The following is a 25,348-nucleotide window of genomic DNA, read 5'->3' on the forward strand; positions in this document are numbered from 1 at the left end:
TCATTTCAATATAAAGTATATCGTTTGATGTTAAGCTCCCAACGATGGTCTTCCTTCAGGCATGACTCAGTGATGCCTACAACATTATACTGACCAATCTGTAATTACGCCATGAGTTCGTCCACCTTATTCCAAATGCTACGCGTATTTAAATACAACACCTTCAGTCCTGCATTCTTCGCCCTTTTGGATTCTGCCTCTGTGGTCCAATTTAACTCTGTCTGTATTTGTACCCAATCATTGGCTTGTCCTTCCTTATGTTCATGTTACATCCATCATCTACTTGCAAACCTGCTGGCTCATCCTCAGCTCTATCGTCTTGGTTCCCATCCCCCTGCTATATTAGTTTAAACCATTCCCAACAGTTCTTGTAAACCTGCCTGCAAGAATATTGGTCTCCCTCAGATTCAAGTGCAACCCGTCCCTTTTGTGCAGGTCACACCTGCCCCCAGAAGAGATCCCAATTATCTGGAATAGCTGAGGAACTTTCACCATGTTGTTACAAGAATCAAATTACAGGGTAGCAGACACCAACAGAATCAACAAACTCATTCGTAAGGCCAGTGATGTTGTGGGGATAGAACTGGACTCTCTCACGGTGGTGTCTGAAAAGAGGATGCTGTCCAAGTTGCATGCCATCTTGGACAATGTCTCCCATCCACTACATAATGTACTGGTTGGACACAGGAGTACATTCAGCCAGAGACTCATTCCACCGAGGTGCAACACAAAGCATCATAGGAGGTCATTCCTGCCTGTGGCCATCAAACTTTACAACTCTTCCCTTGGAGGGTCAGACGCTCTGAGCCAATAGGCTAGTCCTGGACTTATTTCCTGGCATAATTTACATATTACTATTTAACTACTTATGGTTTTATTACTATTTGTTATTTATGGTGCAACTGTAATGAAAACTAATTTCCCCTGGGATCAATAAAGTATGACTATGACTACTATGTAAGCGTTGTTGGATATTTAAATACAAGGGTAGAGCAACTATTTAAAAAGTTGATATTGTGAAATTGTTAGACTGAAAGTTTGAGTGAACTGATTTTATTTTGCCATTATGTTGTATTTATGCATAATGCAATGTAAGTATCAAACAGAATGCCACCTTTGTGGAAAAATATGAGGTCATCTATTTTAGTGAGAAAAAGAGTATTTTTAAATGATGAGAGATTGAAAGGTGTTGAGAATGTTATGGTTGTCCTTGCACACAATTTATTTAAAAAAAAACATACAGGTGCAGCAGTTAGGAAGGAAAATAGTTTGTTGGTTTTTAAAACAGATAATTGATAATAGATTTAGGCTAAGTGGTGAAACAGTTGAAGAAGATTTGAATGCGACCTTTTCACCTGAGTGATGAGTAGCAGGAATGCACTGTGGGATAAATAGGTTGAAACTGGGTTACTGGCAGAGCTTAAAAAGTGTCTAGATGAGCATGTGAAATGTCAAAGCATAGAAGATTAAGGGCCTTGTGTTGGAATGTGGGATTAATATAGACAATGTCCCTGGTTGGCATGGACATTGTGGGCGAGATGGCCTGTTTACATATCCTATGACTCAATATGAATAAAGACACCTTTCTGAAATTATATTCAACAATAATCTGGTTTAAGATGGCGATGGTGAAGCACAGTGATGACTTGCTGGCAGTAAACAATACTACTAACTTCTGAATTAATCACAAACAAAAGAAATTCTGGATGCTGAAAATCCAAAGCAACACACTTGCTGGAGAAACACAGCAGCTCGGGCAGCGTCTATGGAAATAAACAGACAGGTAACATTTCGGGCTGAGACCCTTCTTCAGGACACTCTCTGATAAACAATCACTTCAATTATCAGTCTGTAACTTCCCTTTCTCTTGAAAACCAAGGTTCCCTGCAAATTTTATCTTTACAGTTTATTCTCACATGCACAAATAAGCCCTGTGGTCTCAAAATTTTGCTTTTGGATTCTCTCACTTACCAAGTACACCTTTGCCAGAAAACAGCCTATCCCAATCCACATTTGCCACATCCTTTCTGATACCATCAAAACTGGCCTTTCACCGATGTAGAATCTCAGCTTGCAGACCAGACCTATCTTTTTGCATCATTACTTTGAAATTAATGGCATTATGATCACTAAATGCAAAGTGTTCCCCTGCACAAGGTTCTGTCACTTGCCCTGTCCCATTCCCTAATAGCAGATCAAGTATTGCAAACTTTTAATCCATCCCGTTATGTCGCGTCTAAAGCAACAAAACCCCCGAATATTGAGCTGTCAGTCCTGCACCTCCTGCAACCTAGTATCACTAATGGCTACAACATCGTAATTCCATGTGTTGATCGATGCTCTGAGTTTATCTGCCTTTCCTATGATACTTCTTGCATTGAAATATACACAGCTCAGAACATTAGTCGCAGCATGCTGAACATTTTGATTCATGTCTTTGTCTGAGGCCTTACCAACATCTGTCTCCACAACCTCTCCACTAAATGTTCTGGCACTCTGGTTTCCATCCCCACTGCAACTCTAGTTTAAATGCCACACCCCCCCCGCCCCCAGGCTGAACAAGCAAACCTTCGCACTAGGGTAATAGTCCCCTTCCAGTTCAGGTGCAAACCATCCCTTCAGTACAGGTTCTATCTTGCCTGGAAGAGAGCCCAATGATCCAAAAATATGATGCCCTCCCTCCTACACCAACTCCTTTGCCACATATTATACTGCATTATCTTCCTATTTCTGGCCTCACTAGCTCGTGACACAGGTAGCAATCGTGAGCTCACAGCCCTGCCCTTTAACTTGGTACCTAACTCCTGAACTCACTTTGCAGAACATCGTCACTCTTCCTACCTATATCATTGGTACCTATGTGGACGAGAACTTCTGGCTGCTTTTGCTCCATTTAAGAATACTAAGGACTTGATCCAAGATGTCCCAGACCTTGGCACCTGGGAAGCAACATACCATCCTGGAATCTCATTCTCATCCACAGAAAGTCCTTTCTGTTTTCCAACTATGGAATCCACAGCTCACCTCTTCACCTCCTTCTCTTCTGAGTCACAGAGCAAGGCTTTCTTCTGCCAGGTCATTCCCTCCCTACCCCCCAGCAGTACCCAAAGTGATATACGTACCTGTTGTTGAGGGAGATGGCCACAGGGGTACTCTGTACTGGCTGTTTATCCTCTTTCCCCTTTCTGACTTTCACCCGGTTTCCTGTGTCCTGCACTTTTAGTGTAACTTCCCCTCAACAAAAGCCACTCCAACAATGCCCACTCCGCTTTACCCTGCCTTATTTTTAATTTGTTCTTGGTAATCAATCCTGGATGTTGATTGGCCGCTGCTCAGAACACCGAACTGCCATGCTCTCGGTGAGTTACATCTTCTCACGCTTCCAATCTCTGATTGGCCGCTGCTCAGAAAAAACGTGATGAAAAGAAATTTCCTCACTCAGTGTGGTGAAAGTTCTGGAATTCTGTCTCAGAGATGACAAAATTGAGGCTATGTGGCTCCAGATTTGGGGGTTAAACCACTAAAATTGATCAAAGGATGGGCAGCATTTTTTAGGTGGTAACTTGATTTTTCATTTACTCCAAAGTAAATATGCCCTTAAAATAAGTTGTTAACATAAGTACAATCATAGGGAAGTTGTTTCAGCCTAAGGTGACAGGTTTCTAGTTGACTCTATTCCAGTTATATTGACCAGACTATGTATTTTTTCAAAGTACTAACAAATTATCTGAATGCAAATAATTTAATGACCAGAGATATTTACTGGTGGCCTTAACTACCCTTAGTGACCACTTTATTTGGTCACTCCTGTACCTAATAAAGTGGCCACTGAGTATATGTTCATGGTCTTTTGTTGCTGTGCCTGTCAGGTTCAAGATTCGACATGTGTGTTCAGTGATGTTCTTTAAATAGTCACTGCTGTAATGCGTGGTAATTTGAGCTACTGACTCCTTCCTGCCAGCTTGAACCAATCTGGCCATTCTCCTCTGACCTCTCTCATTAACAAAGTGTTTTCACCACAGAACTGCAGCTCACTGGATTTTTTTTTTTGTTTTTCACACCATTTTCTATAAACTTTAGAGACTGTTGTGAATGAAAATCCCCAGAGATCAGTAGTTTTTCAGATATTCAAACCACCGTTTCTGGCACCAACAGTCATTCCACGGTCAAAGCCACTTGGTTCACATTTCAGCCCCATTCTGTTGGTTGGTCTCAACATCAAATGAACCTCTTGACCATGTCCACATGTTCTTAGGCATTGAGTTGCTGCCACATGATTGGCTGATTAGATATATACATTAACGAACAGGAATACAGGTGTGCCACTGTGTCCATCTCAAATGTAAATAAGCATTACCTTTAGTTGAAAGATGGGAGCATCAATGATTGTTAAAGTACTAGCTTCAAAAGTATTTGATTCTTAGACTTCCATTTACAATGTTGTCAAATCAACCTTAGAATATTATTCTGAAGTACCTCATTAAATTCCATCAAAAACAATCCAAAGATAGTGATTCATTCAATTGTATTCGGGGAACTTGGTAGCTTTTTTAAGGGTAGAAGCGCATACCTTTAGTGTAAAGGGCAGAACATGCACATGTTTATCCCTAAACTCAAAAGTATATAGTATTGAAGGGAACTGAACTGTATCCCCAGCTGTCCAATTCCTCTTTGCCTCCATACATTTTGCCCTTGAATTTGTTTGCGAGGAAAAAGAAATAAAGAAAAGTTTTGCATTTGCAAAACAGCTTCACAATCTCCGTATATACAAAATAATAGCTAAAATTAAAAACTACAATTTATCACACAGCAATGCTTAGAAACAGCAATACGCTAGTAATGTGGGTTGAGGGGAAGCTATTTTTTGCTGATATACCTTAAATTTTCTTGAAAACCTAGACAGGAGTTTGATTTATCAGCTCATCAGAGAGAAAGTATCTACAACGGACAGTACTCCCAGTGTATAACTTTGGTGTCATTTTTAGATTCTATGCTTAAGTCTCTGGAATGGAATTGGAAGACTTAATCTGCAGGTTCAAAACGTGTGAGTGCTAAAATTCAAACAAGACTTACACTCTTAAGCATCTGGAAATAGAAAATTATAAGATAAACTCAAATATTTCATGAAATACAAAGGCATAATATTTAAAGTAACACAAATTATATTACAAAGGAAATTTATTTTTCCTTTCTTACAATCTGATAACATTGGATAACTATAGTTGAGTTAATTAGCAACACCCAAATCTGGAAAGTGCATGAACAGAAAATTCTGACAAGATTGGCTATGATAATTATAAAGAAATATTTTAGAAGATATTTAGAATGTTATTATTGTCTTCTCACTATATATTTGTATTGACAATACTATTTTAGGAATTTAATTCTGAACTTTTCTTTGGAATCAGCAACGGTCAATGTATGAATGAATAATCCATCTTTCATCTTATGAATCCAGCTATGAAACATAAGTTATTATTAATCATTTGGATAACAGATGGACAGAGAATATCCAAGTTCCACCTTTCCAAACCTGTCTTTAGTTCCTGCTAAATTATAACTTTACATTTCTAACACAGAAATCTCATGATTTAGACATCCCAAAGGAGAATTATATTTTGCTAATGAATGAACTATTTACCTTTTAGATAATAACTATCGTGTTGTCAGGTTATTCCAAATCACTTGAAAGCCAACGAAGTCTTTGCAAAGATTAATCTAGGTCATGGTGTTCCCAAAGAGAAATTTCTGGCTGGGGAAAACTTTGCAGACAAACAATGAGGCAGCAGTTTTCATCATATCCAAAAAGCGTAGATCTGAATGGTCTGACAACTCAGTGCAACTGCTATTAGTCTCCAGCAGTGGTGGCCCACACTCACAACATCTGTCATGATGCAGGCTTTAGTCCCACACTGTTTGTCTCAATCTGTCCAACTCCATCCCTCATAGGAAGACACTCTGCAGGGAGAATGGAATTGGAAAAATTTGTTGCTATATTTGCATAGAGATTTCTAGCACCACAGGAGCAAGAGTTTGTGAGGTTCTCAGTGCAGCAGTTTATACATCTTACTGTAAATAGTGCTAAAATGGCCCCTTTTATGATCCCATTATCGCTCCTATGTGTCAACAAGGTACCATTATATTATTGTTCTACATTTTCGCAGGGACTTTTATTTAAAATAATGTCAATGAAAATATCATCAATATCAGAATGTCTTATCTGCAAGCCAGAACTTCATCTTCCAAGGTATTCAGGACATGATGGACAAGAGAAAATCTGCAGATGCTGGAAGTCCGAGCAACACACACAAAATGCTGGAGGAACTCACCAGGACAGGCAGCATCCGTGGGGGGAAAAAAAACACAACCGACGTTTTGGGCCGAAACCCTTCAGGCTTGCTGAGTTCCTCCACAATTTTCTGTGTGTTGTCAGGACATGATGAAACTTCTTAAAAGGGGTTTAAGAATAGTTATAACTTAACATCTAAACCGTTAATGTGAAAGATTTGTACCAGCATGATGAAGTCTTTCGATAATTTCCTCTTGAATGTAACGATATACAGTATCAGCAGTTCAACATATAACCTGTATATCAATCCTAAACAAAAATGTTTCTTTTATATTTAAAGATGTATAAAACAAAACAGACGCTTCGACCCACCATGTTCTTAGAGCGTGGATCAATACATGGACCTGTGACGTTGTGGCCATTACAGAGACTTGGATGTCTCAGGTGCAGGAATGGCTGCTGAGTGCGCCAGGCTTAAGATGTTTCGAAATGGTCAGAGAGGGAGGCAAAAGAGGTGGGGGCATGGCATTGCTAATCAGGGATAGTGTCATGGCTGCAGAAAAGGAGGAAGTCATGGAGGGATGGCCTACTGAGTGAGTGTGGGTGGAAGTCGGAAACAAGAAAGGGGAAATAACTCTACTGCATGTTTTTTTTATAGACATCCCAATAGTAACAAGGGATATCAAGGAATGGGTAGGGAAGCAGATTCCAGAACAGTTGGAATAATAAAAAGGTAGTTGTGATGGAAGATTTTAACTTTCCTAATATTGATTAGCATCTCCTTAGCGCAAGAGGTTTAGATGAGGTGGAGTTGGTTAGGTGTGTTCAGGAAGGTTTCCCGACGCAATATGTAGATAGATAAGAGGAGAGGCTGTACTTGATCTGGTATTAGGAAATGAACCTGGTCAGGTCTCAGATCTCTCGGTGGGAGAGCATTTTGAAGGTAGTGACCACAACTCTATCTCCCTCACCATAGTGCTGGAGAGGGATACGTGCAGACAATTTGGGAAAACATTCATTTGGAGTAGAGGGAAATATGATACTATTGGGCAGGAACTTGGGAGCATAAATTGCGAGCAGATGTTCTCAGGGAAATGCACGGCAGAAATGTGGCAAGTGTTCAGGGAACATTTGCATTGAGTTCTGCATAGGTATGTTCCATTGAGGCAGGAAAAGTAGAGTTAAAGAACCATGGTGTACAAGGTATGTAGAAAATCTAGTTACGAAGAAAAGAAAAGCTTACGAAAGGTTCAAGAAACTAAATACTGTTAGAGCTCTAGAAAATTACAAGGTTGCTTGGAAGGAGCTTAAGAATGGAATTAGGAGAGCCAGAAGGGGCCATGAGAAGGCCTTGGTGAGCAGTATTAAGGAAAACCCCAAGGCATTCCATAAGTAAGTGAAAAGCAAGAGGGTGAGCCGTGTGAGAATAGAACCAACCAGGTACGATAGTGGAAACGTGTGCATGGAGTCGGAGGAGGTAGCGGAGGTGTTTAATGAATACTTTGCTTCAGTATTCACCAGGGAAAAAGACCTTGGCAATTGTGGGGATGGTTTACAGCGGACTGAAATGCTTGAGCATACAGACATTAAGAAAATGGATGTGCTGGAGCTTTTGAAAAGTATTAAGTTATATAAGTCTCCAGGAACGAATGAGGTATACCCCAGGCTACTGTGGGAAGTGAGGGAGGGGATTGCTGAGCCTCTTGCGATGATCTTTGCGTCATCAATAGGGATGGCAGAAGTACCAGAGGATTGGAGGGTTGCAAAAGTTGTTCCCTTGTTCAAGAAGAGAAGTAGATATAACCCAGGAAATTATAGACCAGTGACTCTGACTTCAGTGGTGGGCAAGTTGTTGGAAAAGATAAGACCATAAGACAAAGGAGCAGAAGTCAGCCATTCGGCCCATTGAGTCTGCTCCGCCATTTTATCATGAGCTGATCCATTCTCCCATTTAGTCCCACTCCCCCGCCTTCTCACCATAACCCTTGATGCCCTAAAGATCCTTAGAGGCAGGATTTATGAGCATTTGGAGAGACATAATCTGATTAGGGATAGTCAGCATGACTTTGTCAAGGGCAGTTCGTGCTTTACGAGCCTCATTGAATTCTTTGAGGATGTAACAAAACATTGATGAAGGTAGAGCAGTAGATATAGTGTATATGGATTTCAGCGAAAGTACCCCATGCAAGGATAGTCTGGAGGGTTGTCAGAGGTTACAGCGGGACATCAATAGGATGTAGAACTGGGCTGAGAAGTAGCAGATGGACTTCAACCCAGATAAGTGTGAAGCAGTTTGTTTTGGTAGGTCCAATCTGAAGACAATATAATATAAATGGTAAGACTGTTGGCAGTGTGGAGGATCTGAGAGATCTTGGGGTCTGTGTCGATAGAACAATCAAAGATGCTGTGCAGGTCAACAGTGTTGTTAAGAAGGCATATGGTGTGTTGGCCTTCATCAACCATGGGACTGAGTTTAAGAGCTGTGAGATAATGTTACGACTATATAAGACCTTGGTCAGACCCCACTTGGAGTACTGTGTTCAGTTCTGGTCACCTCTCTACAGGAAGTATGTGGATACTATAGAGAGAGTGCAGAGGGGATTTACAAGGATATTGCCTGGATTGGAGGAGGTACCTTATGAGAATAGGTTGAGTGTATTTGGCCTTTTCTCCTTGGACCGATGAAGAATGAGAGGTGACCTGATAGGGGTGTATAAGATGATGAGGGGCATTGATCGTGTGGATAGCCAGAGGCTTTTTCCCAGGGCTGAAGTGGCTAACAGGAGGAGGCATAGTTTTAAGGTGCTTGGAAAATGGGTATCAAGGGGATGTCAGGGGTAAGTTTTTTACACAGAGAGTGGTGGGTGTGTGGAACGCACTGCTGGTGGCGGCGGTGGAAGCGAATACAATAGGATCTTTTAAGAGCCTCAGATAGGTACATGGAGCTTAGAAAAATACAGGGCTATGTGCTGGGGAAATTCTAGGCAGTCTCTAGAGTAGGTTACGTGGTCAGCATCCAAGGGCCTGTAATGTGCTGTAAATTTCTATGTTTTGTGTTCTATAGAACATCAAGTACACATCTATACCAACCACATTTACCAGCACTTTGTCTGTAATCTTCTATGTCATGGTGATTTTTAAATGCTTGTCAAGTAACTTGTGTGAGTATAAACCACCATTGCCCTCTCAAACAGGATATTCCAACCACCCTCTGAGTGGAGGAAGTTCTTCCTGAGATCTCCTCTAATTCAAAGCTTATGATTAAGGAAAGATTATGTCACAATATCACTAAGCCATAAAACAAAGAATCAAGCAAAACACATTTGTATTTTCATTTGCAACTGGTATCCCTGAAAGTGGCAACGCAAGTAGATGGGATTTTAAAGACGGAATAAGGCACACTTGGCTTCGTGGGTCAGGGTATTGATATACAACAGGGGTTCCCAACCTTTTCTATGTCATGGAGCCCTGCCATTAACCAAGGGGTCTGTGGACCCCACATTGGGAACCCCTGTTATAAAACCTGTGCAATCATATTGCAGCTGCACAGAACTTTTCTGGTCACCATACAATAGGAAGTTCGTGGAGGTGTTGGACAGGGTACAGAAGAGGTTTACCAAAGTTCAAAGTAAATTTATTATCAAACTACATATATGTCACCATGAGATTCATTTTCTTGTGGTCATTCACAGTAAATACAAAAGAAATGCAATGGAATCAATGAAAAACTACAATCAAGGTGGACAAACAACCAAAGTGCAAAAGGCTACAAACTTGTGCAAGTACTAAAATAAAATAAAAGAAAATAATAATTACTTTTATAATAGTAACTGCAAATCTGCTGGGGTCATCTACTGCGCTCGGTGCTCCCGATGCAGCCTCGTCTACATTGATGAGACACTTTGTAAATTGGGGGACCGCTTCTTCGAGCGCCTCCTCACCATCCGCCACAAGCGGCATTTCCCAATGGCCAACCATTTTAATTCCAATTCCCATTCCTGGTGTTTGATGTTCCTGCTGTGGACGATGTGTTAGTTCACCCTCAGATCTCCATGTGGGTGATCTGTTAGCTTTTGTGCTAGGGAGGGGTTGGGAGGTTTGGGGTTTGCCGTTTTTTGTTCATTTTCCTTTCATGGGGGGGGAATTGATGTCTTTCAACTATTTCTATGGTTTTCTGAATTTTATAGCTATCTGGAGAAGACAGATCTCAGATCCGTATTCTGCATACATTCTTTGAAAATAAAATGAACCTTTGAAACTTTGAAGACATGCAATGCTCAGGAATCCAACAGCTAAGACTACGTAATTAAACAAGCTGGTTTATTGAGTAAAAGACAATATTTTTAACAAAATTCCCATGTGAGCCAGAGGGAGGCTTTCTTTGGCACAATATTGTAACAGTGGCTGACGACTATTCTACTTTATGTCTTTTGCACAACTCTTCTTCTTCGGCTGTCCATCGATTTCGATGTTGACTGCTGAGAGTTTAGTCTCTTTTGCACAACACTGCCCTCCTGAAAGTTCGCTGCTACAATTAACTACAAACAAGGGAAAATCTGCGGATGCGGTCTGCTACCATGGCAACGGAGTCCTGAACATCCGGGCGCTGGGGTGGTCACGTGGCGGGATCGCAGGCGGGCAAATGGCGACGGTTAGCGAGCTAAAGGCCGGTAGGTGTCAGCAACTGGTGTTGGATTGAAATCATGTGCGGGAAGATGGTTGCTGTGAAAGATCACGCAGTGCTGGCAAAGTCAATAGGTTGTGAAGGACGGCTATCCGGAGGCGGGATTGTGAACCGGCTTCATTCTGTTCAGAAGCCCGGCCTGGACCCTTGAGAACGGTGGACCAAGTGTTGGCAGTGTACCAACAAAGTGATGAACAACCCGCCAACGCAGAAGCATGACCACAGTACCCACAAAACTGAGATCGTCTACGGCTCACCAAGCCAGGGAGGTGGCGACGGACAGAGTTGTATAGGGTCCAAACAACTGAAGACAACAGGCCACACACAATAGGATGTATAAATGTACGCAAAGGTCAGAATTGGATACCAGCAGAAATTTATGCTATTGGCCAGAACTAAAGGCTTCAGTCTTTCAGGAATAATAACCCTTCTCTAATGCCTTGTTACACTGCATTCGCACTCGTAAAAATGTTTACCTTTGTAGTTGTAGGTTTTGCGGTTGTTTGAAATCTATCTGCATTTACTAAATTGCCGCTATCAAATGTATTTCGTCCAAATTTTCATTTGATCTGAAAGTAATTTATTCCCTTCTGAATGTTTGAAGCTGTTGTATAGTGTCATAATTGTAAAACTGATTGTTTAGTTGCTCGGCACTATTTGAACTCTGCCCAATTTAAAACCTTCCTGTTCTCCTTGGGAACCTATCTGACACAATGCCTAGAATATAATGTTTTCAGTTTAACACAAACCTTCAAGAAGTTGCTTTTGTAAAAGTTTTGAATGTCCTGTATATGCCATTTTAACTAAGATAGCTTGAAAAGAACTTGTGTGAGGTTTTTCAAATGCGGCATTAAAGCACAAGTTATAATAACAATTCTCTGCAGATATCTATATCGGAACTGAGTTGACTGTTGTTTAGATGCTACTAAAACAATGTCTATGTTTTCCAAAATCATATATTTATCAAGCCCAGGTGTTTCAAATGATAATAGGAATCATTTTCTGATAATTTTCGTTAACTTTCCTACTTACAAAATTGCACATATAAAATTAAGTTGACTGATGAGGCCACTATGGCATCCCCAGCAACAAATGGGTGGGTGGGTAGGTAGATTCTTCCTTCCATGCTAGGATTGAAGGTTCTCGATGTTCCTCCATTTGGAGCATTCATTGGACAATGGTTACCACATGTTGGTTGGGAGTATCGCAGATTTTCAAGGAGGCTTTGAAAATACCTGAATTGTTTCCTCTGTCTACAAGGTAATTGCTTGCCATTACTGAGCTCAGAATATAGTGCCTGCAACAGGAGTCAGATTTACTGTGCTTCAGAAGTCACCTATCAATGAAGACCGATATTGATAGTGAAATGGAGAAGGGCCTGTGGCCATTTGGCCAAGGGTCACCTGACCAAGTACCTTCTGAATGTAATTATAGTTGTAATGCCTGGGTTCACTTACCCTGCCATTGGATTTGGAGAATTTTGTGGAAGTAGTGTTACTGTTCTCAATTGCTGTTGTAAGCTGAAGTGTATAGAAGGGGAAGAATTGCAGCTTTCCAGTAGACCACGAGCCTTGTTAGGTTTGAGGTATTGAGCTTCAAGAACTTCTTCAGATAGTCAGTTGTGCTGACGGACTGAAGGACATGGTGAATTTCAACATTGATATCTGCCTTCATTGTAGGTAGCTTCTGAGGTAGGGAAGCAGTCCATCTATTCTAATCAGGTTTTATTATTGGAAGTCTGCATGATGCAGCTGAACAGGTCAATAGAGAACTCAGTTTTAGAGATGTTAATTGTAAGATCCATTGCCTCAGCATGCAAATGAACAAACAAAAATGTTGTCTGTGTACTGCAGATCAATGATAAATTTGTGCTGAACTTAGTTTCTGAGACTAAGTGACATAGATTAAACAGTTTATCATTATTCTGGAGACTGGTGCTATTCTGGTGAGAAACTTATTAGAGGCAAACATTTTTATAAATTCATTTTTGGGATCTAAACATTACTACAAGGGTCAGCATTTATTTCCCATCCCTAAATACACTGCCTTTGTTGAACATACTTCCACGGTAGTGATAGTGTATGGGGAATTCCAGGAATTTGAGTTCAGTGATAATGAAAGACTAACAATCGATTTCCAAGTCAAAATAGTGTGTAATTTAGAGAGCAGCCTGCAGGTAGTTATGTTCTCATGTTGTCAGAATTTTGGTTATAGAGATCAGAGGATGTTGTCTGTGCCTTGCTAAATACAAATATAGGTCGCTTCATTTGAAAATGGATATTGAACATATTACAATCACCACCAAACAACCACACTTCTAATGTTGCATTTGGGGATGGGGAGCTGTCATTGATGAAGCAACAGAAATTGACTGGACCTAGATCACTGCCCAGAAAAACGGTGATGTTCTAGAGTCTTTCTCACTTCTTTCTGATACTGCTTTGCAGCAAGAATGATCGTGGAATGTCTTTTAGTCTGTTTGTAAACTCACTGGCTAGCTTGTCATTATGAAGTAGAAGCAAGGTGGAGATTAATTTCTTGGGTACTCAATTTGAAAAGAATGCTTGCAGTCTCTTTTTGATTATGTCTGAGGCTTTTGTGCAGTGTACAGTGGTTGATTCTGCTCTCTATTTGTCCTGGTTTTGACACGTGTGTCCATTGTACCTCATGACCAAATCTATACTGGAATTCAGGGAGCAGCTATTCAGTCACTTGGAGGGGCTATTGAGAATGACTCGGATGATACCTTTGGCTAATAGCAGGCACACCCCTCATGCCAACTACAGGATGAAGAATGTTGCTTGGAGTGTGGGCATAATGCAGGCATCCTTTCATGGCTTCAGTTAACCAACTCTGAGGGGCTAGTCACTTCTGCATACTTGGTCTTTTGAAATTGAGCCTCCAGATTACGTACTAATAGTAGGACTGCATTCCATATTAGGAATATATTCCATTCAGCCTCATTACTGAGCACCTGAGGCTAAGACATCCTCTTTAGTAGCAGTCTTTGTATGCTGAATAAAGAAGCATCGATTGACTATACATATTTATGACAAACTCCAGATGAAGCCAAAGTATTTCTCTCATTTCTCCCACCTAAAATATCCCCATGTTCTGCTTCCTAAAAAGGATAGTCATTCCACACCCCCTGCCTACTATGTTACTTCTAAAAATATACTTTGAGCTATATAAAATTCAGACCTTACCTGAAAGCCAAGTCTTTGCCAGGATTTACACTCGCAATATAATTTGCAATCCTGCCAACTTAATACATAGTGTTCGCCTGCTAGCACTTAAGATTCCAAGTTACTTTGGACTAATTTGTCTCTTTAGTCAATACTTCTGCAGGGACTGACTGATATAATAACACCCATGGAGTGTATTGGTCATAATTCTTGTGGTTATGGTATAAAAAGAATTTCAATGCGCAACATAATGCAAACAAGATTTACAAGAAAGATCAGGCAGAAAAATACTAGTTTTTTTTTGTCAAGAAATTGAAGCACAAGTCTAATTGAGGCCTTTAGGTTTAGAAAATGTCTCCTAGACTGCCGTTCTCGTTTTGATTCAGACCTCTACCATCTTTGTAGAGTTTGCAGATTCTCCACAACCCCACGTGGCTTTTTCCCGGGCATTGTCAATGCCTACCACATTCCAAATTCCTGCTGGTTGTTTAGTTACTCTGTTTCTGTAAATTACTCCTGGCGCTAACATTTTTCCTGTGACCGCATGGGTTTCCTCCCACATTCCTAAGTTGTATGACCGAGTAGATTAAGTGGTTACATGGGTGTAATTGGGCCGGAAAGGCCTGTTACCATGCTGCATCTTTAAATAAATAGATAAAGAAAAAAATCAGTGGTGGGGGAATGAATGTTAATGAGCAAGAGAGTAGGTTGCCAGTGTGGACTTGATGGGCTGAATAATTGCTTTCTGAGTCATGTGGAAATAAAGTATTGTTGGGAGAAAAGTAGAGGTCATCATTTTTTTAAGCACTCAAAAGAAGTCTGTTACCTAAAGGGAATGTGAATATGGTACTTACTGTCTCAGGAGAGTAGTTGATGGAATATGGATGTACTTAAGGAGCGGTTAAGCAAACACGTGAGAGAAGTGAAAAGTGGACCGTATCAATAGATTAGGATGGATAGTAGAAAGCTCAAAGTGAATGTTAGTGCCTATATGGACTAAATAACACTATTTAACACTGAAAAACTTGGTCCTTCTTTGAATATAATAATCAACAGTTTTAAATAGTAACCTTTAGTTTTGTATTCTCCAATAGGAGAAAATGTTCTGTTTGGATTCTGCACCCCTTAGGATTTTTTAATAATTAGTTTTTTGGTCACATGTACGCTGAAACATACAGTGAAATCTGTTGCTTGTGTCAACAACCAACAGTTCGAGAATGTGCTGCAAGTAACCTGCAAGTGTTGCAATACTCTGATGATGACATAGCATGCCCACAACTTACTACTCTAACCTGTACATTTTGGAATGTGGGAGGAAACCCACATGGTCATGGGGAGAACATACGAACTCCTTACAGACAGCAGCAGGAATTGAACCCCAATCACTAGTGCCATGAAGTGTTATACTAACTGCTTCGTTACCATGCTCCCCCTTTATGCTCAAATCAAGTCCTCTTATCACTAATTCCCAAATATTAGTTTAATAATAAGCCTTCTTTGAACTGCTTCCAATGCCTTAATATCTTTCCACTGCTGAACACATATTCATGAATGCCCTGTATATCTGAAGCATTTTGTTTCTACTTTGTTGTTCAATGTCTTCAGTAAAAGACAATAACATTCGTTAGCTTTCCTAATTACATCTTCTGCAACTTCTTGCAATTTACATTATTTGTTTTCTTCTGGCCAAATTAGACAAATCAGTATTCTCCCATAATTTTAAACATGAGAGGTTCTGCGGATGCTGGAAATCCAGCTCTGATGAAGGCACAAAACATTAACTCTTTATTTCTTTCCATAGATTCTGCCTGACTTGCTGAGTTCCTTCAACGTGCTTCACCTACAACTTAGTCTGCTAGATCTTCACCACTCACTTTATCTACATCTCTTTGTAGTTTCCTTATGCCCTCTCGACAACTTACTTTACTATCTACCATTCTGTCATCAGCTCATTAGGCAAACATTCTTCAGTCCATTCATCTATATCATTTATGTGAAATGTAATAAGTCTGACTCTAGGACTACATTTACTAACTAGAAATATACCCACTTGTGCTTAACCTCAACTTTCTGTTAGCCAGTTAATTTATCCAGTTTGTTATCTTCTACATCTTTATTTCCCACAATTATGTTTGAAAAGTAACATTATCAAATGCAGTATATTATAGTGAAGTTAGATGCTGCTGCTTTTGTCTCTTCTGGTTTAAAATAGGGATTATTATGTTTGTTGTGTTTTGTGTGAAGAAATGGCTTTCAGGAAAATGTGTATTTTTGCTTTCAGTTTTTCAGCAGTGCAGTATTTCTGCTACAATTGATGAACTATCATTTCTTGTTTAATGTGAAATTAACTAGTATTTGTGGTGTCACTGAAAGTATCATGTGGTGTAATATTCATCTGTCCATTTTGTTGGAAGTGATAAGAATATTAACTGATATATTATGGAAGACTTCGGATGTCTGTTGATCTTGCAATTAGGACCATAAGGACAATAAGTCACAAGAAAAAATTTAGGTCATTTGGCCCACTGGGTCTGCTCCACCATTTCATGTGCTGATTTATTATCCCTCTCCAACCCCATTCTCTTTCCTTTTCCCTGTAAATTTTGACACCCTTACTAATCAAAAACCTGTCAATCTCTGCTTTAAATATGCCCAGTGACTTTATCTCCTCAGCCATCTGTGGCAATGAATTCCACAGATTTGCCTCCCTCTGACTAAAGAAATTCCTCCTCGACTCTGTCCCAAAGGAATGTTCCTCTATTCTGACACTGTACCCTCTGGTACTAGACTCTCCCCACTATAGCAAACATCCTTTCTATATCTACTCTGTCTAGGCCCTTCAATATTCAGTCGGTTTCAATGAGATCATCCCTCATTCAACTGTGAAATTTTGTTTCAATAGTTTAATGGTACATTTGTAATTGCACCTATTGCCTATTAACTTTATTACCTTATAATCTGCATGCATTCAAAATGAAATTTTGTTTCAAATCTCTTTGATTTACAGTTCTGAAAGAGACCTTGGAGAAAAGAGGTGTAATGGGCCAACTAAAAGCCCAAATTCGAGCTGAGGTTTTTAGTGCTCTGGATGATCAGAGTGAGCCAAGGCCCCCACTGTCACATGAAAATCTTCTTATTAATGAACTCATCCGTGAATATCTTGAATTTAATAAATACAAGTACACAGCATCAGTGCTGACTGCAGGTATGTTATGTAAAGTCAGAAATAAATGGAAGTTAATATGTTATCATTTGAGGAAACTGTATAATACATACTAACTTTCTTGTAACAAAAATCTGTAATAACATGTACATTGACTCAGTCAAGTTAGCAGATCAAAAACATTCTCAGATCTTTCAGTCTAATGCCACACAGATAATTTTCTACTGGTAATAATACACAGCAAATCAAATATTTAGTGTATGCTACCCCTTTTTTTTGTTACATTACTTTGTAAAATGGAAGATGTGTAACCCATGAGTTAACAAGTAAAATCAAGTTCCATCAGTCTTTCTTAGTTTCCAATAGTCCAGTAATGCGGACAGTATAAGTATAAATTGACTAGATAGTTATTTCGCAGTTTTTCATTATTGTTTATAGGAACGAAGAAAATTAGCAGTTTTGGAAGAAAACCCTGAAAGTATCAAGTCTAATGACTTGATGACAAAGGCCTGTTGAAGAATCTCGACCTGAAATGTGGACTGTTTATTCCTCTCCATAGGTGCTGCCTGAACTCTTGAGTTTATAAGTCCAGTGACTTGGGTGGTGCCTATCTGGTTTTTATAGCCCTACAAACTGGCCCATTCAGCAAATTATTGATCCATCAGTTTGCTCTTTAGCTTAATAAAGTGAAAGTGCCATCAATGGTACTGAATGAAAGCCTGCTGAGTGCCTTAGGTATAGTACCTATAGGATTACTCATTTCAAAACATCACTGTCTAAACATGGGTTTTAAAAAAAGCTGATGTTCAGCAGCTAGTCAGGAGTCCGTATCATCATTTAACAACATTTGACTGTGACATTATGGAATTATGACAAATGGAAAACTGTACAGAGCCTGGAATCATTCAATGGCAGTGCAAAAGAATGTTTGTTGGAGGCTACGGGAGTTTCTGGAGCAATTTAGTAGATGCAATCATATATTTCATCAATGACCTTCCTGCCATTGTAAGGTCAGATGAATGGTGGTCTGCCAAGGTTTGCTTGAGCACCTCAATTAAATGAAACAGTCTGTGCCTAAATGCAGAGAGCCTGTTGCACTCATGTTATTTACCTGTTAACATCCAACCCTTCATTCTACAGGTATGCTAGAAAGTATCCCTTTCAATCCAATTCTCCTGCAACCTTCTCTTGTAACCTTTGACACCCTTATAATCAAGGACCTATCAACCTCAGCTTCAAATATATCCAATGACTTGGCTTCTACTGCTGTCCGTGGAAAAGATTCATCACTGATTCATCACCCTCTGGCTAAATAAATTCCTCTTCATCTCTGTCCTAAATGGATGTCCCGCTATTCTGAGACAGTGGCCTCTGGTCCTACACTCACCCACTACAGTAAACATGCTCTCCGCATCCATTCCATCTGTATCTTTAAATATTCAATAAGCTTTAATGAGATTCACCCCCCCGCCCCCATTTTACTAAACTACAGTAAGTACAGGCCCAGAGGCATCAAATATTCCTCATACCTTAACCCTTTCATTCTGGAGTCATTCTCATGAATCACCTCTGGATCCTCTCCGATGCCAGTACATCCTTTCTTAGGTAAGGGGCCCAGAATTGCTCACAATAATCCAAGTGTGATCTGACCAATGCCCTATAAAGCCTCAGTATTATGTCCGTGCTCTTATATTCTAGTCCTCTGGAAATGAATGCTAGCATTTCATTTGCCTTCCTTACTATCGACTCAACTTGCAAGTTAACGTTTGGGGATTCCTGCACAAAGACTCCCAAGTCCCTTTGCCCATCTGATTCTTGAATTTTCTTCCTAGTTAGAAAATAGTCTATGCCTTTATTCCTTCCGCCAAAGTGCATGACCAGGCTATTCCGTACACTATGTTCCATCTGCCAGCTCTTGCCCATCCTCCCAATCTGTCCTTCTGCAGACTCTCTGCCTCCTCAACACTATTTGGTCAAAAATACATCAATTCCGTCATGTACATACAGTAGCTATACAGTACCATGCAAAAGTTTTGGGCACATGTAGCTAAGGTGCCAAAGACTTTTGCACAGTACTGTAGTAATGTTATGTATTGCACTGTACTGCTGCCACAAAAAAACAAATTTCATGACATAATGTGAGTGACGATGAACCTGATTCTGATGTAGGTGTCTAATGTAGATTGAGAGTGGGAACAGGGCAGAGAGAGGAATATTGGTTGAGAAAAGGGGAAGGGAGAGGAGAGGGAGCGGGAAGCTCCAGAGAGACATTCTGTAATGATCAATACTCCAAATGTTTGGAATCAAATGACCTTGCCTGGTGCCTCAGGGTGGTGTATGTCTGCATCTGTGCTGCCTCCCTCTGCCCCAACTCTCCTCTGCCACATGTCCCACACCCCTCCCATGGTGTTCCACTCTTGCCATTCCCAACATCCTTTCCTCCCGCTACGTTGACAAATACAGTACTGTGCAAAAGTATTAATTGAATTTGAATGGATTGACTTTATTTCTTACATCCTTCACATACACGAGTAAAAATCTTTACGTTATGTCTCCTTCTGAGTGTGCAATCATATATGCTAAGACTTTTGTACAGTATTGTATAATGTGGAAAGAAGTAATCCCAATACCAACCACTGTGGAACACCACTAGTCACCAGCAGCCAATCAAATAGGCTTCCTTTGTTCCCACTCTTTGCCTCTTGCTGATCAGCTAATCTTCTATCCATTCTAGTATCTTTCCTGTAATACCATATCTTGTTAAGCAGCGTCACATGTGGAACCTTGTCAAAAGGTATTCTGAAAATCCAAGTAAACAACTCCACACTGATTCCTTTGTCTATACTGCTTATTATTTTCTCAAACAATTTAATCAGATTTAACAGGCAAGATTTCCTCTTAAGGAAACCTTACTGACTTTGGCCTACTTTATCTTGTGCGTACAAGTACCCCAAAACCTCATCATTAACAATGGACTCCAACATCTTCCCAGCCACTGAAGTCAGGGTAACTGGTCTATAATTTCCTTTCTTCTGCTTCCCTCCCTTCTTAAACAGTGGAGGGACATTTGCAATTTTACAGTCTTCCAGAACCATTCCAAGTTTTAGTGATTTTTGAAAGATCATTACTAATGACACTACAATCTCTTCAGCTACCACTTTCATTAACCCTGGGGTGTATTCCATCTGGCCCAGTTGACTTAACTACCTTCAGATCTTTCAGCTTCAAGCAACTTGTTCTTAGTAATAGCAACTGCACACTCTTCTGCCCACTGACACACTCAAATTTCTGACATACTGCTAGTGTCCTCCACAGTAAAGGCTGATGCAAAGTACTTATTAAGTTAGTCTGCCATTTTTTGTCACACATTGCTACCCCTCCAGCATCATTTTCCAGCAGTCCAGTATCCACCCTTGCCTCTCATTTTCTCGTTATGTATTTGAAAAAAATTGGGAAAAAACCTGGTATCTTTAGCACCTTATGTTTTTTTTAAACTTGCCTTCTGTTGGTTTTTAAAAGCTACCTAATCCTTCTAACCACTTAATTTTGCTGTGTTGTTTGTCTTCTCTTTTGCTTTTATACTGTCATTGACTTCCCTTGTCAGCCATGGATGCCTCTTTAGAATACTTTTTCATCTTTGGGATGTATCTATTCTGTACCTTCTGAATTTCTCCCAGAAACTCCAGCCATTGCTATTCTGCCATCATCCCTGCTAGTCTCCCCTTCCAATCAACTTCATCCAGCTCCTCTCTCGTGCCGCTGCAATTCCCTTTACTCCACTGTAATACTGATACATGTGACTTTATCTTCTCCCTCACGAACTGCAGGATGAGTTCTGCCATACTATGATTAATAGTTCCTTTGCCTTAAGCTCCCTTATCAAATCTGGTTCATTATACAACAAGAATTGCCAATCCACAATTGCCTTTCTCCTAGTGGGCCCAACCACAAGCTGCTCTTAAAAAGCCATCTCGTAAGCATTCTACAAATTCTTTCTCTTGGGATACAGCACTAACCTGATTTTCTCAATGTACCTGCATATTGAAATCCCCCATGACTGTCATAACATTGGCCTTATTACATGCCTGTTCTATCTCTCATTGTAATTTATATCCCACCTCCAGGCTGCTGTTCGGAAGCCTGTATATAACTTCCATCTGGGTCTTTTTACCCTTGTAGTTTCCTAACTCTGCTCACAAGGATTCTGCATCATCCAATCCTACGTCACCTCTTCTAAGGTTTTAATTTCATGCTTTACCAACAGCCACCTGACCCCCTCTGCCTACCTGCTTGTCCTTTAGATACACTGTGTATTCTTGGATGCTTAAGCTCCCAAGTATTATCTTCTTCCGGTCATGACTCAGTGATGCCCACAGTGTCATACATGCCAATTTGTATCCATGCTGCAAGTTCATCTACCTTATTCTGTATCCTGTGTACATTCAAATATAACACTTCAGTCTTGCATCCATCATCCTTTTCAATTTTACCCCCGTTACATTTCAACTCATCCCACTGACTGCAATTTTGCCTTATTTGCCTGTCCTTCCTTGCAGTCTTAGTAGACAATGCATTGACTTGTCTACCAACTGCCCTTTCCTCAACTTTATCATTCCAGTTCTCAATCCCGTGCCAAGTTAGTCTAAAGCCTTTCCAACAGCTCAAGCAAACCTACTCACAAGGATATCGGTCCCCTTCATCTTCCCTCATCCTTCGCCCTGGCTGTCCTAAAGTCAGGGAGTTGTTACTATCTCCAAGATGCTCGACTACCGAGATGTCTGTCACTTCTCCACCTCCAGCAATCTCCACAGTCATCTCCACTTCAGGAGTCACTGCACACAGGATTAACGTTTACACTAGTCTGCAATGTGCTTAGACACTGGTCTGTCATTTAGTTTCCCTTCATTTTCACCTGTTTGTTTATCATAATTCATTTAGGCATGGACTTAGTTCATCTGAAGTTTTCCAGAAACACTCAGTGTTGTTACATGCCCAGTTTTATTTTTCCACTCTCGTTAAAGTTAGCCATTTGCACAATTTTTGGCTCTTTGTTACCAGGGTACTATCTGTTCTGGCAACTGAGTTTATTTCAAATCTCACTTTAAACACTTTGAAAGCAGCCAGAACACAAAATATTCTTCAGAAATGATTTCAGAAAATAAAAGGGTTCATAGTTAACTTTTTACACTTAACACCAATTTCTTAACATTTTCTATTCAGCTAGTACATAACTGGAAAATATTCCCACCAACTATCTATATGTCTTGAATATTTATATAGTAAGTCATTGCAACTCAAATATTTGGATTTCTCTCCCTTGTAACTTGCTGCTTTAGTCTCTTGTTCCCTTTTAAAAGTTGATTTTCAGAACTCGACTAGTCTGTTTGGTTCCCAAGATTTTACTGTTACATGGAATAAGCTTAACACTTTGGAAACACTATTGCTGTATAGCTTCAAGTAGATGGATAGCAAACCATTATACATTGTAGGGTCTCGGCCTGAAACGTCGACTGCACCTCTTCCTAAAGATACTGCCTGGCCTGCTGCGTTCACCAGCAACTTTTATGTGTGTTGCCTGAATTTCCAGCATCTGCAGAATTCCTGTTGTTTACATTGTAGCACTGTCGACTTCCTGAAGAACCATCTCTACCTCAGTAGTCATTTACAAGTTAGGCTTAGAGTCTTGTCTGTGGTTTTGCTTTCCTTCATTTTTGTTTGTTTGTACATCCAGGCATGGATTTAGATTATCTGAAGATTTCCTGAAATATTGTGATATCCCCATTTTTTTTTTCACTTTTTCTATACTTAGTTACACTCTCTCAAATTTTGACTTTTATTATCAGGATGCAATCTATACCAGCAAATGAGTTCATTTCAGAACTCATTTTAAAAGCAGCCAAAATCTAAACTATTATTCAGAAATTATTTCAGAAAAGAATATTCTTTACAAAAAGATTTTATCTTCAGATACTGTGATAGGGCATTACTTCCATGCGTAACAATTTACTGACCTTATCAATGCATTCTACAAAAGGGAATTTTTGTTATGGTGCATATTCCATGTTCAAACTTGCATAAACAAAATAGTATCTCCTCCATTGCTTTTGTTTAGATCAAAATTTGCATTAAATGTTATGACTAATAGCAGTAAACTTTTCCACACAGAGGCTGACCAACCTGAGATACCCTTAGAGAGACAATTTCTAGTGAATGAACTGAAAATTGTTGAAGATTCAAGCATTAAAACTGTGTAAGCAAATCCTAGTTAACTGACTAAAATCTGAAATTTTGCTTTTAATTTCATATGGTACGTTCAAGTATTATAAAACATTTAATTTACTTTCACTTCTGTCTCTTACTGTTAGAATTTAGTAATAATGCTCACAGTTTTGGTCTGTGCCTTATCAGATACTGTTTCTTCGTTCCTTTCACTCTCCTCTGCAGCTTCAAGCTATTTTGTTTCTCACTTTTCTAATAATGAGTAATTACCTTGAAACATTAAGTCTGTTCCCATCTGCAGCTGACTGGAAAATAGGTAATGTTGTTTGCTTATTTAAGAAGGACAAAAAAAAGTTAAGCCAGTGGTAGGGAAATCATTGCAGAAAATTTTAAGGGCTAGAACTTACGCTCGTTTAGAAAGTCAGAAGCTAATCATTGCTTTGTGTAAGGAAATCCTGTCTCACTAATTTCTTTATGCTTTTTGAGGAGATAACAGAAAAGGTTAATGATGGCAAAGCAGTAGATAAGCAGTGAACTTCAGTAAGGCATTTGCAAGTCCTGCGTGGTAGGCTGGTTGGAATGTTAAAGTAAGCTGAATAGCTGGATCCAAAATTGGCTTGGTGAGATAAGCAAAGGGTGTTGGTGGGAGGATACCTCCCTGTTTGGAAATCTGTACTGCAGGGATCCTTGCTGTTTGTGAGCATTGAAGGTGTGTTGAATAGCAAGGAAGAGGATCTAAGCCTAACAGGAAGATTTAGCTCAGATGGAATTTAATTCCAACAAATGAGAGGTGATGGATTCAGATAAGTCAAATTGGGTTAAGACAATACAATGAATGGTAGGGAACTAAAGAATGTTAATGAACAGGGAGACATGAGGGTTCAAGTCCATAGTTCCCAATTGGGTGGGGTCGTGAAGAAGGCTTGACATCATAGTTAGGATATAAAAGTTGGAATGTTATGTTGAAACTTCACAAGATACTGGTTATACCACACTTGAAAGATGTGTCCAGTTGTGGTAGCCACATTGGTTGCACGTGAGAGAATCACCTGGATATTTCTTTGATTGGGTGACTTCATTTATGGGAAGAGATTAGAATGGAGCAAGGGAGGCTGATAGATGGTATGAGGAATAAAGTAAAGTTGTGAAGTTTCAACATTATAAAAGGCATCAATGGAGTCCTGATGAAAGAGCTTGGCCTGAAATGTGGACTGTTTAGTTTTTTTCCATGGATGCTGCCTGGCCTGCTGAGTTCCTGCAGCACTTTTTGTGTGTGTTGCTCGGATTTACAGCATCTGCAGCTTTTCTTGTCAGAGATGGAGTAGTCAGAATCTTTTCCCCATGAACAAAAGGAGGTTTAAAGGGAATCATATGGGCAAGTTTTTCACACACTGTAGTAGATATCTGGAATTTGCTGCTGGGGGATGTGGTGAAATATATATAATCAGATTATTTAAGAGATATTGAGACAGCCACAAGTGTAGACAAGGTACAGAAGAATATAGACCTCATGCAGGCAAATGGGATTAGTGTAGAAAGGCAAAAAGGTTGGCAAGGATGTTAAGGGCCTGTTTCTGTGCTGTAGAACTCTGACTGTACATGGTTGCTGTATGACCTGGCTCTTCCAGCAGTTAGATTTTGTTTTCAGATTTCCAGCATTTGTTGTCTTGTGTTCCAATGTAAATTTTTCACCTGGACCAAGTAATCTCTTTAAAAATAAACAAAGGAATATAAGAAATTATGCTTTAATACCAGTGGTATATTTTGAAACATAACAGGTTCCTACCTTGGAATAGTACTTTAAATTG

General features: G+C 39.8%; 1 protein-coding gene across 5 annotated transcripts in view; it reads left to right on the top strand.

Annotated features, from left to right (window-relative positions):
* cep20 (centrosomal protein 20) overlaps window positions 1-25,348 on the top strand; it is a 41,273-nt gene that overhangs the window by 7,780 nt on the left and 8,145 nt on the right. Inside the window, exons 1-3 of one of the 5 annotated variants that reach the window (XM_063059072.1) lie at window positions 10,886-10,959; window positions 17,166-17,363; window positions 23,487-23,571. In XM_063059072.1, the coding sequence (XP_062915142.1) occupies window positions 10,932-10,959; window positions 17,166-17,363; window positions 23,487-23,571 (311 nt within the window). In that variant the 5' untranslated portion in view covers window positions 10,886-10,931. Of the gene's footprint in view, window positions 1-10,885; window positions 11,326-12,123; window positions 12,234-17,165; window positions 17,364-23,486; window positions 23,572-25,348 lie in introns of those variants that run through there. The other 4 variants (XM_063059074.1, XM_063059073.1, XM_063059076.1 and 1 more) reach the window with 4 other exon arrangements.

This window comes from Mobula hypostoma, chromosome 9 (genome assembly GCF_963921235.1).
Source record: "Mobula hypostoma chromosome 9, sMobHyp1.1, whole genome shotgun sequence".
In the NCBI taxonomy this organism is placed as follows: domain Eukaryota; kingdom Metazoa; phylum Chordata; class Chondrichthyes; order Myliobatiformes; family Myliobatidae; genus Mobula; species Mobula hypostoma.